Below are 15,736 nucleotides of genomic sequence, written 5' to 3'. Positions count from 1 at the left end.
GTATTGATTTTATCTGTTCATGGTCGTTAAGAGTTTCTCCTGTAAACAATGGTGAAAGAGGAGATGATACAGATCAATTGAAGCCTGTATTCGTTGGAGAGTTTCCTCAATTGTTGCGAGATGAACAAAGTTATCCTGGTTAGTATTTCTTTGCCTTTAAGATAGAAGTAGGAACAGTTTCTTTGAGGAATGTTACTTAGTTTGTGGTTTTCAATCTTCTCCAGGTGATGCTTGTGTCTCCGGTGGTATGGATACAGAAACTTGTCTTTCTTGGTTTATCACTGGGAGTAAACTTTTTGTATGGAGTCATTTGACGACCTTACCGTCGAGAAAATGCGTTGTTCTTGAACTTCCTTCTTGTGTTTTGACTAATGAAGAGTCTGGTAGTGGTTTACAAGATGGTAAAAGCTGGTTGGTTAGTGTTGTCCCTTGGGATACCTCCGCTGGTGCAGCAAGTAGGGCTGCTCGATCTCGTAGTCCTGTTGGTATTGTTATGTGTAATAGGAAATCTCGAGCTGTTGTGTATTGGTCTGACATCTTTTCTGGTCAGGAAGCTGCCCCTGTTACTAGTATTGGATCTTCTGATGAACAGGTTGTTTATCGTTCACCTACAGGCAGAATAAGCTCATCATTCATAAAGCGACAAAGCAATGGGATTAAAAGCGGCAGAGCAGAATATAGCGATCTCAATTCTTTGATTACTACTGCAGTAGCTGCAGCTGAACGCCTTTGTATTGCTATTGCTTGCAGTTCTAATGGTGAGCTATGGCAATATACTTGTAGTCCTACAGGTGTTAAGAGTAATCAAGTAGAGTTGAACATTAGCTCTTCCTCCGTTAGTGAAGGGTATCCAAGGTCCTTGATCTGGCGTTTTTCACAAGGATTGGCAAGAGAGTCTTGTTGGCAGTTTTTCATGTTGACAGATTGTGACGTACATTGTTTTACTATTGAACCTTATCCTGAACTGACTGTTTCAAAAGTCTGGCAACATGAGATTGTTGGCAGTGATGGTGATTCAGGTATCAAGAAAGATATAGCTAGTCAAAAGCAAATTTGGCCTCTAGATCTGCAGGTAGATGATCAGGGTAAAGTGATTACTGTTCTTGTTGCCACTATCTGCATGGACCGTGCCAGCAGTTCTAGCTATACACAATATTCTCTTTTAACCTTGCAACATAAATCTGAGATGAGATTTGCAGATGGGAGAGAGGAAAGGTTTCTGGAGAAACAAGGTCCAATCCAAGTCATAATCCCGAAAGCAAGGGTGGAGGATAAAGACTTTTTATTCTCTATGAAACTCAGAGTTGGTGGTAGACCCCCAGGGTCAGCTATAATTCTGTCAGGTGATGGAACAGCCACAGTTTGCTACTGTCATGGAAGTTCTACCCGTCTCTACAAGTTTGATTTACCTTATGATGCTGGCAAGGTCTTGGATGCTTCAGTTCTTTCCTCAACTGATGAACATGAATATGGTGCATGGACTGTGTTAACTGAGAAAGCAGGAGTATGGGCAATTCCAGAGAAAGCAGTTGTGCTTGGTGGAGTTGAACCTCCAGAGAGAAGTTTGTCACGCAAAAATAGTTCCAATGAGAGGTCTACACGAGACGAGACAAGGATGACACCATATGGCATTGATAGAACTGCCGGAAAGGAGATTTCTGACATAGAGAATAGTGGAGATAAAGGAAACCCTAAAATGGGATTTACTCGTCAAACAGCCCGTGAAGAAGAATCAGAAGCTTTGCTTGGCCAGCTCTTTGAGAATTTTCTGTTATCTGGGAAAGTTGATGGATCCTTGGAGAAGCTTAGTCAATCTGGTGCATTTGATAGAGATGGAGAGACCAATGTTTTTGCTCGCAAAAGCAAATCTATAGTTGACACATTAGCTAAGCATTGGACAACAACTAGAGGGGCTGAGATAGTAGCGATGACTGTTATATCTTCACAATTGGTTGAGAAACAACAGAAGCATGAGAATTTTCTACATTTTCTTGCTCTATCCAAATGCCATGAGGAGCTGTGCTCTAAACAGAGTATTCACTGTTATCTCTCACTTGTTTTCTCTTCCTACTGTAGCATGATTCTACATCATTTTTGCATACATGATCAAACACAGAATTTTAATGCTTTAGATGAAACTCTAAATTATAGTAATTTCTTCCCCAAGAATAGATGGTACTTCATAAAAAGGCTTAGTAATTTGTTAAATGATTCTGGTTGGCTTAAAAATTGACCGCTGAGCTAATACATATCTTTTATGCAGGACATTCTTTGCAAATAATTCTGGAAAATGGTGAAAAACTTGCTGCCATGATTCAACTCCGGGAACTGCAAAATTTGATTAACCAGAATCGCTCAGCCAGATTTGGCTCTCCGCATGCTGGGGAGGATCAAGTGTCATGTGCCCTTTGGGATCTTATTCAATTTGTAGGGGAGAGAGCTCGGAGAAATACCGTTCTCTTGATGGACAGAGATAATTCTGAAGTTTTCTACAGCAAGGTATCTGAACTTGAGGAAGTATTTTATTGTCTAAACAGGCAACTAGAGTACATAATCAGAGCTGACCAACCACTAGGAACTCAAGTGCAGAGAGCCTGCGAACTCTCAAATGCATGTGTTACAATTTTTCAGACTGCCTTAGATTACAAAAATGAGCATCAAATGTGGTATCCACCACTTGAAGGTTTAATACCTTGGCACTCTCAGCCTGTTGTATGTAATGGACTGTGGTGCATTGCGTCCTTTATGCTTCATCTGTTAACTGAGGGATCTAGGATTGATATATCTGCTAAATCAGATATATACATGCATCTCGAAGTACTTACCGAAGTTTTACTTGAGGCTTATGCCGGTTCTACCTTTGCAAAATTGGAAATGGAAGACGAAAAAAAAGGTCTGCGTAATGAGTACTGGGCTCGGCGGGATACCATGTTTGACTCCCTTTATCAACAAGCTAAAGAGTTTATGGAAGCAAAAATCCAGGTTAGCACTTCTTTGCATGTGGTGCACTGCATATCATTTTTGAGTTAAATTACAACATGAATTGGTTTTGTATCTGTAGGGCATCAGAGACAGAACTGAAAGGACAGATGAAGATATCTTCAGAAACCGTTGTTCAAATTTGCTATCGATTGCAAAGCGACATGCCGGCTATAACATTATGTGGAGGATATGTTATGATCTTAATGATACAGGGCTGCTCAAAAACTTAATGGTATGAGCTCAGGCTTCCACTTTCCTTAGTAATCTCAAAAACGTTGGATTTTTTGGGTTTATTATGCTTATAAAATATACTCTTGAGATTGCACGTCAGACAATTTGTTGTATGACTTTTGTGTGTGGCAGTTTTTGGACTTATTTTCTTTGTTGCTAATACCCATAAAACATTGTTGTGCAGCATGAGGGTGTGGGACAACAAGGAGGATTCAGTTACTTTGTGTTCCAGCAACTCTATGATATGAAACAGTTCTCTAAGCTTCTACGGCTTGGAGAAGAATTCCAGAATGAGCTACTGATATTTCTAAAGCGTCATTCTGATCTGCTGTGGCTTCATCAGGCGTTTCTTCATCAATTCTCATCTGCTTCTGACACTCTTAATACATTGGCTCTAGCACAAGATGAAGAGTCTATGACACCTATAGAAGAAAGAGCGGTGCCCGAACCTGAAGATGTACAACCAACATTCGCAGACCGCAAGCGGTTTCTGAACCTTTCAAAGATAGCCTATGTGGCAGGTATAATATTTAATTTTTTTGGTGGTATGTCCTTTTCCACATGTTATTGTTTTTTTTTTTTTTTGTCTTTCTTTCTGAAATTCATAATAATTGTCACATTGCAGATAAGGATGCTGATTCCGAATCGAAAGTGAAGCGCATTGAAGCTGATATCCAGTTACTGAAGCTGCAGGTAGATATTCAGCTATATTGATATTTCTCCTGTATAGTATGATGGTAAAACTCAGCTATGTAAAAACTCTCTATAACCAGTGAAACCGTAATATCTGGCAGGAAGAAATAACAAAAGCCTTGCCAAATGGAGAAGCTAAAAACAGGCTGTTCCGACCCGAGGAGCTCATTGAAATTTGTCTCAGTATCCAAGGCCGATGGACAGCTATAAAAGCTTTTGAGGTGTTTGCATGGACGAGCTGTTCATTCCGTGAAAATCATGAGAGTCTTTTAGAAGAATGCTGGAGAAATGCTGCGGATCAAGATGACTGGGACAGGCTCCATCAAGCCTCTACTAATGAAGGTTGGAGCGACAAAGAAACATTACAGAATCTAAGTAACACTGCCCTTTTCCAGGCTTCCCAAAGGTGTTACGGACCAACCCGAGTCAACAGTTTTGATGGGGATTTTGCACAAGTCCTTTCCCTGAGAAGAGAGAACCCTGAGGATTCAACTTCTTCCGTAGAGGAAGTGTTGATGAGCCACAAAGATTTCGCCGAGGCAGGGAAACTTATGCTAACTGCAATCATGCTGGGTTGTGTAGAAGAAGAGGGTATTGTAGCAGAAGAGTTCTTATCTCCTATGGAGTAAGTTAAATTTTCTTTCGAGTTAAAAGTGACAAATGTAAATGATTTTAAGGGGATGACATTGTTTTGAAGATGATTGCATTGCACCTTGTTATATGAGTTACTTATTTGACTGAGATGTTTGTAAGATTTTTTTAAGTTTCCCTCTTTATGATTAAAACCAGTATTAATCATGGTTTAAAATAAAAGATAAAAGAAACACAAAACCAAGATATGAAATATCATCATGCGTCATCACAAAGAATAAGCCAATAAAACCAATCCAATAAAAATCAGTGTGAAATACTATCCTATCACTGAACCACAAGATCTTCGCACTGCCAGGTGCCACCATTACAGCCACTACCAATCTCCTCTTAGGACCAAGGAAATCTCAATTAAACTCTTTAAGAAAAAAACAATACGGATTCAGTCCAAACCTATCCACAATACAGTTTGCAAATCTTTGTTTGGTAACTAATTGTTTTACAAAATGGACTCAAATATTGTTGAACTGAACCAAACCTAAATTACCCACATTGTGAAGGTTTGATGTTTAAACCGATCTAATCGAGTACTACTAATCACGGTTTACAATAAAAGATAACGCAATCTAAAGATGAGATATATCATCACAGAGAATAAGCCAATAAACCAATCCAATAAAAATCAGTGTGAAGCACTATCCTCTCACTGAACCACAAGATCTTCCACCGCCAGATGGCACCACCACAACCACTACCAATGTTCTCTTCGGACCAAGGAAATCTAACTTAAACTCTCTCGACCAATCGGAACTCGCTTACGTGTACATATGATAATCCCCTAAGATAAACACCACCTCTGTTATAAAACTCAATTGGTTTCACCATCTCATCTCAACTCAACTCATAACTCTCTCTTCAATCCTTCTTCTTTCATTGTAGTTAAAAACAAAGATTACGGTAATGGCTACATCAGCTATCCAGCAATCCTCCTTCGCCGGCCAAACGGCCCTCAAGCCTTCCAACGACCTCCTCCGCAAGGTTGGTGTCTCCAGTGGTGGCCGTGTGACTATGCGTCGTACCGTCAAGTCTACTCCTCAGAGCATCTGGTACTAAATTCAATCTCTCTTTCCCTCTTATTTGTTTGATCTTTGAATCTTCAGATCTGTCTAATCACCGAATACAATCTGATGTTGTAACAGGTATGGACCAGACCGTCCCAAGTACTTGGGTCCATTCTCGGAGAACACACCGTCGTACCTAACCGGAGAGTACCCAGGAGACTACGGCTGGGACACCGCTGGACTCTCGGCTGACCCTGAGACATTCGCTAAGAACCGTGAGCTTGAAGTGATCCACAGCAGATGGGCCATGTTGGGCGCTCTCGGCTGCACATTCCCTGAGATCCTCTCCAAGAACGGTGTCAAATTCGGAGAAGCCGTTTGGTTCAAAGCAGGCTCTCAGATCTTCTCAGAAGGAGGTCTTGATTACCTCGGAAACCCTAACTTGATCCACGCGCAAAGCATCTTAGCCATCTGGGCTTGTCAAGTTGTGCTCATGGGTTTCATCGAAGGCTACAGAATCGGAGGTGGACCACTCGGAGAAGGTCTTGACCCGCTTTACCCCGGAGGTGCCTTCGACCCATTGAACTTGGCAGAGGATCCAGAGGCCTTCTCTGAGCTGAAGGTGAAGGAGCTCAAGAACGGCCGTCTTGCCATGTTCTCCATGTTTGGATTCTTTGTCCAAGCCATTGTCACTGGTAAAGGTCCCATTGAGAACTTGTTTGATCACTTGGCTGATCCTGTGGCTAACAACGCCTGGTCTTACGCTACTAACTTTGCCCCCGGACAGTAATTATCATTTGTATTTGCTTCATAATCTCTCTACCTTTGTAACCTCGTGAATGTATTATGTGAACTTGTCAATTTAATGAGGTTTCTTTTGTGGGCACTTGTTTCTTCATTGATTCGTACATTTGGCAAGTGCCAAGATAACATGACAGGTTCATAAGAGCCGACCTTAGTATAATTATCGGACCATGCAAGAAAAATAACCAAATACATAATTTTTCAAAGCAAACATCAAACTACATGTACCGAAGACCTTCAAGGTTATATTAAAAAATCTTAATCAAGAGCAAAACAAGGTGTCCAGGGTCTTGCTAGACTCATGAACTTTTCAATTCCCACTAGTCTCTCCACCACCAATATTACACCTAAGTTGCGAAAGCCTGAGCTCAATTTTCTCCAACTCTAGTGTTATATCATTAGAATTATTACTCTTCACAAGAGACGGCTCAGTGATCTTATTGACATCTCCACGCAAGTAGCAATGCCTCAACAGAGTAAAAGCGTTTTTTCTCTTGTCAGTCTCCGCGGCGAAGCAAGTCATTACAAAGAGTTTTGCATCACAAGGAAGGTCTTTAGGAATCAAAGGCATGTAACCCTTCTTGAGATCTTCCAAGTCATAGTTGTTGTCCCACCAAGGTCTCTTTCCAGTGTACATTTCCAACACTACACATCCCAACGACCATAAATCCAAACCTCTCCTAGTCTCGCCGTTAGAAACCGATTGTGGCGACATATATATCGGTGTTCCCGCAAAAGGATACTGATGAGTCCACCAGTTTGTATCACCCTCTCTTTTGGACAACCCAAAATCGGAAATCTTTAACTCGAAACTCGGGAAAACAAGGATGTTTTCGGGTTTGAGATCGCAGTGAACATAGCCGTGTCCAAAATTATCGCTAAACCTTCGAGAACCATACGCGTAAACCTTCTGATCAAAGGATCAGGCAGTTTCATGTCCTTGAATCTGTTCATAAAATTTCTTAAGCTTCCTCCAGATGCGTACTCCATGATAATCTTGGACTCCACGTCACCTTCGTTGTTGATACTCTCTTGCACTTTGGTCCCGTAGCATTGGACGATTCTGGAACATCCGATCTGAAACTCTTTGTGGAGAGAGTCGGCGTGAATTATGTTGGAGCTTTTCACGGCTGCGTAAAGCATTTCACCGTCGCGTCGTCCCTTGTACTTGATGAGACTCACCGAACCGGACGAACCTTTCCCAAGAAGCTTGTTGAGTTCTAACTCAGAAAGATCAATTCTCATAACTACTTTGGCACCAAGCTTAGCAAAGGTGAAATTGAAATATGAGAATTAGCATAAATTTGGGGAAGTCTAGCTAATAAATTAATTAATTTACACCAAACAAAGAAAACAAAATCAGTAAATATTGTATTTTGATATTTTATTTAGAAATTTCAGTATTTTGATTTATTATATTATGGAAATTTATAAAATTTTGTTCTCTAATTATTATAATTATTTTTCCTGTAAATGAGTATGCATTAATTTACCAAGAAAAAGGTAATTTACGAAAAAATCAATTAATCATTGAATAATAAGTATGTCGTTGCTTCCACCCGTGGATCCTAACTAAAGCGAAGCCTTGTTGGTTGTGTATAGGCAACCTGATTTAGCTCAGGATCTTTTAATTAGGGTTATGAGACGTTGGGACATAGGAATTCTTGGAGAATGATAAAAGATTGTCCTCCTGAATCTCTTGATATATTCATTGTTTGTGTGTTATACATTATACTATAGAGCACTTTGTTGCGTGAGATCCAAGGTTTTATAAATATCTAGCAATCTTGAGTTTCTATGTGAGGTCTACAATCTCCAGATATCTTCCTGGTCAGGTTGAGAATTTAATGTTTTTCTAAAGCGCTCAGTCGAATTGAGGATCATGTTTCTCTAATTTGAAAATTTGAAGTTTTATGTACTCCAAGAGATACTTCAATACTTCATAATAGACAAGGTGGTCTCTAACCAATTACATGAATTGGCTCCAATTACATGAATTAACTTTTACATAGACAATGTGGTCCCTAACCAATTTCTTGAATTGGTTGTATATTGGTCCCACATTAGTTCTAAAAATAACAATTGGCCATAGCAATTTCAGGGTTCGTGACCCAATTTAAGCGTTTCATAGCTCATTTATTGTTAGCAAGTGTTTTGCTGTCAACTTTGCTAATTTTGAATCCTACCATCAGGTGGATTTCAAAAATTATGTTTTTTTTATCATTTTACTCCTAAAATTTTATTACTTCAAAGTATTTCACATATATTCTTATAAATTTAATTGTTACATATATTTAATAAAAATTAAAAACTTAAAATATTAAAATTTCACATATACTTTAATTAAAATTAAAATATTAAAATTTCATAAAAATTACATAATATTACAACAAATATTACACAACAAAATATGATACTAAACATAATTAATACAAAATAAAGTAATACAATGAAATAAAATTACATGAACACATAAGTATGACACAAATTAAAATACTAGAAAAATACTAATAATCACCTAAATTTGATCCCGAACCTCCAAGAAGTCTTGCATGATACAATGACAGCGTGCATTATAATGCATAACATGATAATTGAGGATGAACGTGATATCAACGCACCGATTAGAGAAGCAAGATCAGCGCCAGAGGCAAGCGTTGAAATGACTATAAATGAAAATGTTCGATTTCAACAATTTATAACTCGTAATCTACAGATAAAAAATAAAGAGGCTCATTTATCTCTTCGCAATGCATTGATTGATCATATATGGGAGCATTACGGAAATAATTTAGTTGAATAATTTGTAATTTGTGGCTTAATGTAATTTTAAATAAAAATGTAATGTTTTATAAATTAATATTGTGTGTAACATTTTAATGTATGTTTTAGAGTTATTTATAAAAGTTTTATGATTTTAAAGTAACTATGAATAATATAATGACTATAGTGCAAAATACTTATTTTAAAAACTTCATATATGAAGTATACTCTTGGAGAAAAAAAGTCTGGTACTTCGTTTTTGAAGTTTCCATACTTCATTTTTAAAGTTTCTCTTGGAGATGCCCTGAGGGTGTGAATGGTTGTACCGGTTGGGGCAGACAAATCCATCTGCGGATTAAACTGCTCTTTATTAACCATTTATCAAGCGTAGACCGTAGTAGTGCGGTCCAAAAAAAATATAAACAAAACCGCAGCCAACCAACTGTAAACTGCTTTTGCATACAAATAGAGTTGGTCCGCAACAGTCTGTTGTCTGCCTTAAAAATAGAACGATCTAAATCGCAGACGAATTTGGGTGCTCTGACCGCAGTTACCATTAAAACCCTAAATAATGAACAGTTGAATTTTGTGAGCATCATCATCTCTTGAAATGATATTCAAACAATTTGGTAAAATATATAAATTTATTTATAAATTGATTATTTTGAAAAAGTTCATCCAATGATATCTTAACACATTCATTGATCAGATTAAAAAAGAAATAAATAATCATAAAAAATTAATTTAAAATATTAAAATGATGAATTTAGGAAAAAATACTCTAAAAGAAAATAATTATGTGTTAAAAAAAAGAAGCAAAACTTCGGCTCCCACAGGGGAACAAAAGCGACCGTTTCTGCTCATCCTCCTAGTAGCCGCCGGCAAATTTGATCGGTAAAATATTATTTTCCGACGTTTCTAGAAACATGCTCTGCTTCTCTAGACGCTCTCTCTCTTCTCTTCTCCGATCAAGTTTTCATCTCCGCGGCGATGCTACGGCGGCGGTAGCTGTCTCCTGTTCCTCTCCCTTCTCTGACCTGGTACTTATCCACTCAAAAATTTCAAATTTTTCGATTCTCTTGTAAACCCATGGATAAAAGAATCGAATGCGTTTTCGTCAGATATAGAAATTGATTAGGGTTTAGTTTTTCCCTGAATCGTAATTTGAGTTTATTGAACCTTTGGATCTTACTGTTTGAACTGGATTAAAAAATGTTGTTGTTGTTATACGTAGGTCGGTGGGATCAAGAACTTGCATTCACGAGCTGGAAATGCAATCTTGTGGAGAAGTAGTCAGCAATGTTGTTCTCAAGGAAGGTTTTTTGAACGAGAGCAAGTGTCATTTTCCCTGTTTCGATGCTTCAGCGGTGGCAATGATAATGTTCCTCGATTGGATCGGAAGTTTTTTGTTCAGCTGTGGGTTTTAGAGGGGAGAAAGTTAAAGGCTTTGGAAAAGAGATATCGGATAGTTTCTAAGCATAGGAGGAATTATTCTGAACCTACACTGCAGCAACCACCAGTTAGCCAGTCTATGTCTGGTCTTCTCGAGCCTAAAACTTCTGAGGAGGTGACTCATTATCTTTCGTTCGGTTACTAAACCATGATATGGTTAAAAAATGGTTTCTTTTTAGGTTTGGGTTTAGATAATCTTCAGCTATGTATGAGTGCCTATAACTTGCTCTTTTACTTATTAGTTTAAGAGCGTGTTCAAGTATCTTTTGTTAGGTTGTGAGATTACTGTAGTCTAAAAGTGAACAAATGAAATCTTGCTCTGTCAACTCGTATAGATGGAACCAAGTATGGAAAACTTACCACAGTAGATTCATTCCTTGCACTCTTGTTTTCTCTGAGTTCAGGAGTTGGAATTCATAATCTTATTCACTTTTTTTTAGGTCAAAATTGCTACTCTGCTTGCACGATCTAATTTGCTGGTTACAAGGGACATTGAATGGGCAAATCTGGTTCTTGGTTTTGAACAGGTATTTTTTCTGCCAGGGCTCATGTTCCTCATTTGACTATGTTATACTGTTGTTGTTTCTGATGAATTAACTTCTACCATTTTTGTAACTTGTACATACCAAATCCCTTAAAATTCTTACCCTTTTATCTGATATCTCTCCATGTGTAGCTGATATACTCGTGTAATCTTCTCTTCTTCCTGCAGGAAAATCGCTATATTGTAGTAGATGTTTGCTATCCTCAGGCAGTAAGTCATAATACATAAATTTTGGGTGTTTGCTTACTGAAGTTTTATGTGTGAAGGGCACTACTATTACATAAAGACCTTGAGTTGATATCAAATTTTCCGAATTTCAAATCTCTCTTTCCTTACTTTCTTGACAGCCTGTGGGGTCTATCCGGGAACAAAGCAATCTAATTGCGCGTCAGGTTACATTCTCACTCTGAAATGTTCTATCTTCATACCTCAACTAATATCATTATGTGTTAATAATAGTTCATACCCTAAATTTGCTGTCACCAATGAGCAGTGTTTTAAGTTTTGACATGTTACAACACAATTGATTGCTATTGCTAACTAATTGTGAAGATCCTTGGGTAGCCTGTCTGCACTCTAGTTCGTATATGAGGATAGGAATGGCCAGGCTTGAACTTTCTTTACTAATTGATTGTCTAGGTTTAAATTTGATTGTCGAGGCTTCACTTTTTTTTTTCACGCATTAAATTCTCCAGCAGAAAATTTTGGATTTGTTGTTTGAACATATTTCTCTCACGAATTTGAACATCTGTTGCTAGCTATCAATTTTTCCTCAATTGCATCTGCTATTTCGTTTTTATTATCTAGTTATCTAGTCTTTTTTTTTCCTCTTTTTATGTTTGGACGAAGTGTGCTGAAATTGCAACTTATCAAGGAATGATAAGTTTGCTTAAAGAACCATGTGTTTGAGTCTTCATAATAGAAATTGTAACATTACTCACTAAAAGCTTGTGTCGCCTCTATCAATTATCCCCAGGCACTTAGACTAGATCTGTTTCTATTCTCTTGCTAGCTCAGAGATGTTGTATCCTGCCAGTTAGATATCATGTTGGCAGAAAATTTCATATGTGTCAACTGTCTACCAAAATAACTAAAACCATTATTTCCCAATGGTATCAAAAATATTTGCAGCTTCTTCGTACCCGGCGCCCATTTGTTGCTTCCATAACTGATGCTTTGGGGAATGATCTTTTCCGGGTGAGGTTCTCTTGGATTCTGCTGTTCGAAAGTTTGCGGCATGAGAACTCTTTACTTCGTTTGAGCTGAAATAATTCCTCTACATCATTTAGGTTCGCAGACCTTTCTGGTGGATCACAAGTTCAATATATGCTGAGATTGATGGAGAGGTACACTTGTGTAGGATTTCAAGCCTTACAAAGCAGTAACTAAATGTTAAGTTGTTAACTGTTCGATTTGGGCTCATTTCCGTGTCTGGTACTGTCGTAGGAAATTGGTGTAGTTCACCGAAGATGGCATCTATGGAGAAGAATTTATGATTTATACCTGGGGTAACATTTATTTCGAAGCATTTTTTCAAATTGGTATTCTTGAATGCTTGATTGACCTATCCAAATATCTTTTCGTTGTTATTTGGGAGAACAAAACCATGTGTGTTTGCCTCGTATAGCAATTAAGAATGGCACAGACTTACAGAGCACAGCTTTGATGTTCATAGAATCAACACGTGTTCTGCTCTTCGTTAAACTGACCAACATCTTGGAACGAACCAAATGTGTGACATTTGCTGTTTGCAGGAACACCCAATTTGCAGTGGTAGAAAATCCTGGGTTCTGGAACTGGACATTTACAGTGAAGGATGCTGATGGGGAAGTGTTAGCCCAAATAGATCGTGATTGGAGGGGTTTTGGCTTTGAGGTTTGTGTTCTTTAACTTAAGATCTAAATGACCAGTTTATTGTAAAACATAGTTTATTGTGGTGACCACTAAGCCTTAAAATTTTTGTAAATGTTTTCAGTGCAATCTGTGTAAGACTAGAAGACACATTGTAGAGATGAAAATCTAAATGCTTCTTGTATATATGATACAGATATTCACAGATGCTGGACAGTATGTGATCCGATTTGGAAAAGCTGATGCTGCAGCCAAAACCGGCCCTGCGACAATGGTGGGTTTACTCATGTGCCGTGGACTCTTGTATTTTTAATTTTGGTTGTTTACATTAACAGTAGACATTTGACTGAGCTTTTCTTATGCAATACATGACAGATAGAAGAGCTAGAAGTGAAACGGCCATTGACTTTGTCCGAAAGAGCTGTTGTCCTCACGCTTGCTATTTCATTAGACAATGATTATTTTTCAAGACATGGTGGCTGGTAAGTTTTCCTTATAACGATCTCTCTTGTATGAAATTTTTTGGCTTATTCAGTCTCTTAATAACTACAACACTGAGAGAATGGACTTTATCTGAAAATTACGGTCCTGGTTGTTGTTGGCAGGGGAATCCCATTCATGGCGGTGGGTGAGTAGTAGGTAGGATTCAGTCTTTCACAATCTCTGTTTCAGGTAATGATTCTATGGCTATCTGAAAACTTGAGCCTTGTGCTGTGTCTATGTCTCATTTCAACTCTTACGAATATGCAGAGTAGATGCAACTTTAAATTATTTACATAACTCTGTTTATATAACGATGATTATTTTTGCATGATGAACAATGTGTCGAAAGAGTATTTATGATACATGTGTCCTGGGAAAATAACTTGATCTGTCTCTGAAGTGATAGAATATACCATCGTCGTTGCAAGAACAAGATCCGCCATGTTTTTGACCAATGCAAGTACTGTATACTATATCGACTCTCATAGTAGAAGAGTTTTTTTAGAACTATAATGAATGCAAATATATAAATTATCTAAATAAGAAATATAGAATATATTGTTATGAATCTCGTGATCTTCTAGATCTCTCTATAGTTCTGTCCTCGAAACGTATAATACAACCAACATCTTCTCCAAGAGATAATTTAAGCTCGCTGCCACACGTCTTGGCTGAGTAAGGGCGATGATGACCCTGGACTATTTGTAGCCATGTCGATCAATTATGTGAGAGAGCTGAGTACTCTTCCCCGAACCAGTTTCTCCAATTACAACTACCACTGTTTCCACGATCTTCTCCAGATTGAAGGATCGGAAGATTCACCAGCAGAAGAGCCGAAGATATAACGAAGAGCTAGCTCCTGAGAAAGGAAACGTAGCAGCAAGTAGGCAATAATTGTCGATTGCTAGAATAAAGTCAGTCAGATTCAGAGTTCCTATATTTCCATAATCTAGTGACGGTGTCAAGGAGAAGAAGCTTCACCTTGTTCTTGACTTGGATCACACGCTTCTTCACACTAAAAAACGTTTCACAGCTCTCCAAATCAGAGATGTATCTAACTCACGTAGCGGGTTCAACAACGAGGGAAAATCTATGGCAAATCAAAGTCATGGGAGATCCCTTGGTAAGGCTACGACCTTTTCTCCGCTTCTTCTTGATAGAAGCCAACGAGATGTTCACAATGATTGTTTACACAATGGGTAGTCGCAGTTACGCTAAAGCCATGTTGGAGCTGATTGATCCGAATAAACTTTATTTTGGTAATAGAGTAATTACAAATGACGACAGTCCTCATGAGAAACGCTTGATTTGGGTTTGGCTGAGGAGCGTGGGGTGGTGATTGTTGATGATACGCGTGATATTTGGTCTGGTCGCCAAAAGGATAACCTAATAGAGATTAGTAAGTACCAATATTTCAGAGTCATTGGCCAGGAGTCAAATTCTTACTCTGAGGAGAAGACATACGAGGGTGTAAATGACGGTACCGGTGGTTTGGCAAATGTTTTAAAATTGCTCAAAGATGTTCACAGTAGATTCTTCATGGTCGAGGAGGAAGAGCTGAAGTCAATGGATGTCAGGTTGCTGTTACAAGAGACTTTGAAATCAATGAAGAATCTGTAGAATGATGATCTCTTTCTCTGTCTTTCAAATTCTTTAGAAACTATAGAATCTTTTTTGTGTGTTTTGAGATCACTGACCATATATAGTACTTCTCCCTTTGGTCAGGCTCTCAAGAAATTTTTTTCTCTTGCATTTTTTATATATATATATATATATATATATATATATTGTTTCGCTACTCTGGCGTTTCCGGATATCGAGTTAAACAACATGTTAGCAGTGTGTCTTCCAGCCACGAGAATATGCTAATCCTTTTCTGTTTTAGGTAATTAGGAGCTTCACAAATATTTTTATGGTGATTTCTGACAACCATAGTTGGACTCTTAACTTAATAGCACATACTGTATGTACATTCCTCACAAAACTTCATACACTAAAATGCTGGTTAAAGAGTCTTTTTCATTCTGGCTGATTCCCACAAAAACCAAATTAAAGAGCTATCTAATTTGAGGATATTTAGGTTTAACATCGAGGAGAAGAAGACACACTAATAGACTGTTGTACGTTAAGAATAATAAAAATTACATGAATAAGTAATAGTTCAGAAGAATACACTCTATCATACTGTTTAGAGTCTTCTTCACATCTTTATGATGCATGGTTAATCATAGGATATTCATATGCTTGAAATGTATGGATTCTTATGCAATCAACTTGTTAC

At 38.0% G+C, this 15,736-nt stretch overlaps 3 protein-coding genes and 2 pseudogenes across 5 annotated transcripts in view; 4 read left to right on the top strand and 1 right to left on the bottom strand.

The window, feature by feature from the left end:
- The window catches only part of LOC104698813 (nuclear pore complex protein NUP133-like), a 5,960-nt gene extending 1,256 nt beyond the window's left edge, over positions 1-4,704 (top strand). Inside the window, exons 1-8 of one of the 3 annotated variants that reach the window (XM_019228797.1) lie at positions 33-138; positions 225-282; positions 885-2,033; positions 2,264-2,982; positions 3,062-3,214; positions 3,398-3,734; positions 3,839-3,906; positions 4,008-4,535. In XM_019228797.1, coding sequence (XP_019084342.1) covers positions 121-138; positions 225-282; positions 885-2,033; positions 2,264-2,982; positions 3,062-3,214; positions 3,398-3,734; positions 3,839-3,906; positions 4,008-4,535 — 3,030 coding nt within the window. In that variant the 5' untranslated portion in view covers positions 33-120. Of the gene's footprint in view, positions 1-12; positions 139-224; positions 2,034-2,263; positions 2,983-3,061; positions 3,215-3,397; positions 3,735-3,838; positions 3,907-4,007 lie in introns of those variants that run through there. The other 2 variants (XM_019228794.1, XM_010414207.2) reach the window with 2 other exon arrangements.
- On the top strand, positions 5,367-6,444 carry LOC104698804 (chlorophyll a-b binding protein 151, chloroplastic-like). Its single transcript, XM_010414199.1, has 2 exons — positions 5,367-5,603; positions 5,697-6,444. Exons 1-2 carry the CDS (start codon positions 5,458-5,460, stop codon positions 6,346-6,348), a joined length of 798 nt encoding a protein of 265 aa, XP_010412501.1. The 5' UTR covers positions 5,367-5,457; the 3' UTR covers positions 6,349-6,444.
- On the bottom strand, positions 6,673-7,607 carry LOC104709592 (annotated as a pseudogene).
- Positions 9,933-13,815, top strand: LOC104698800 (altered inheritance rate of mitochondria protein 25). The gene is made up of 12 exons (XM_010414192.2): positions 9,933-10,165; positions 10,360-10,692; positions 11,018-11,104; positions 11,290-11,331; positions 11,469-11,513; positions 12,253-12,318; positions 12,411-12,467; positions 12,568-12,629; positions 12,876-12,996; positions 13,169-13,246; positions 13,348-13,454; positions 13,578-13,815. The coding sequence occupies exons 1-12, from the start codon at positions 10,052-10,054 to the stop codon at positions 13,606-13,608; spliced, it is 1,143 nt and encodes a 380-aa protein (XP_010412494.1). The 5' UTR covers positions 9,933-10,051; the 3' UTR covers positions 13,609-13,815.
- LOC109128077 lies at positions 14,166-15,080 on the top strand (annotated as a pseudogene).

This window comes from Camelina sativa, chromosome 1 (genome assembly GCF_000633955.1).
Source record: "Camelina sativa cultivar DH55 chromosome 1, Cs, whole genome shotgun sequence".
NCBI lineage: Eukaryota > Viridiplantae > Streptophyta > Magnoliopsida > Brassicales > Brassicaceae > Camelina > Camelina sativa.
This window is presented reverse-complemented; position numbering and strand designations above follow the sequence as displayed.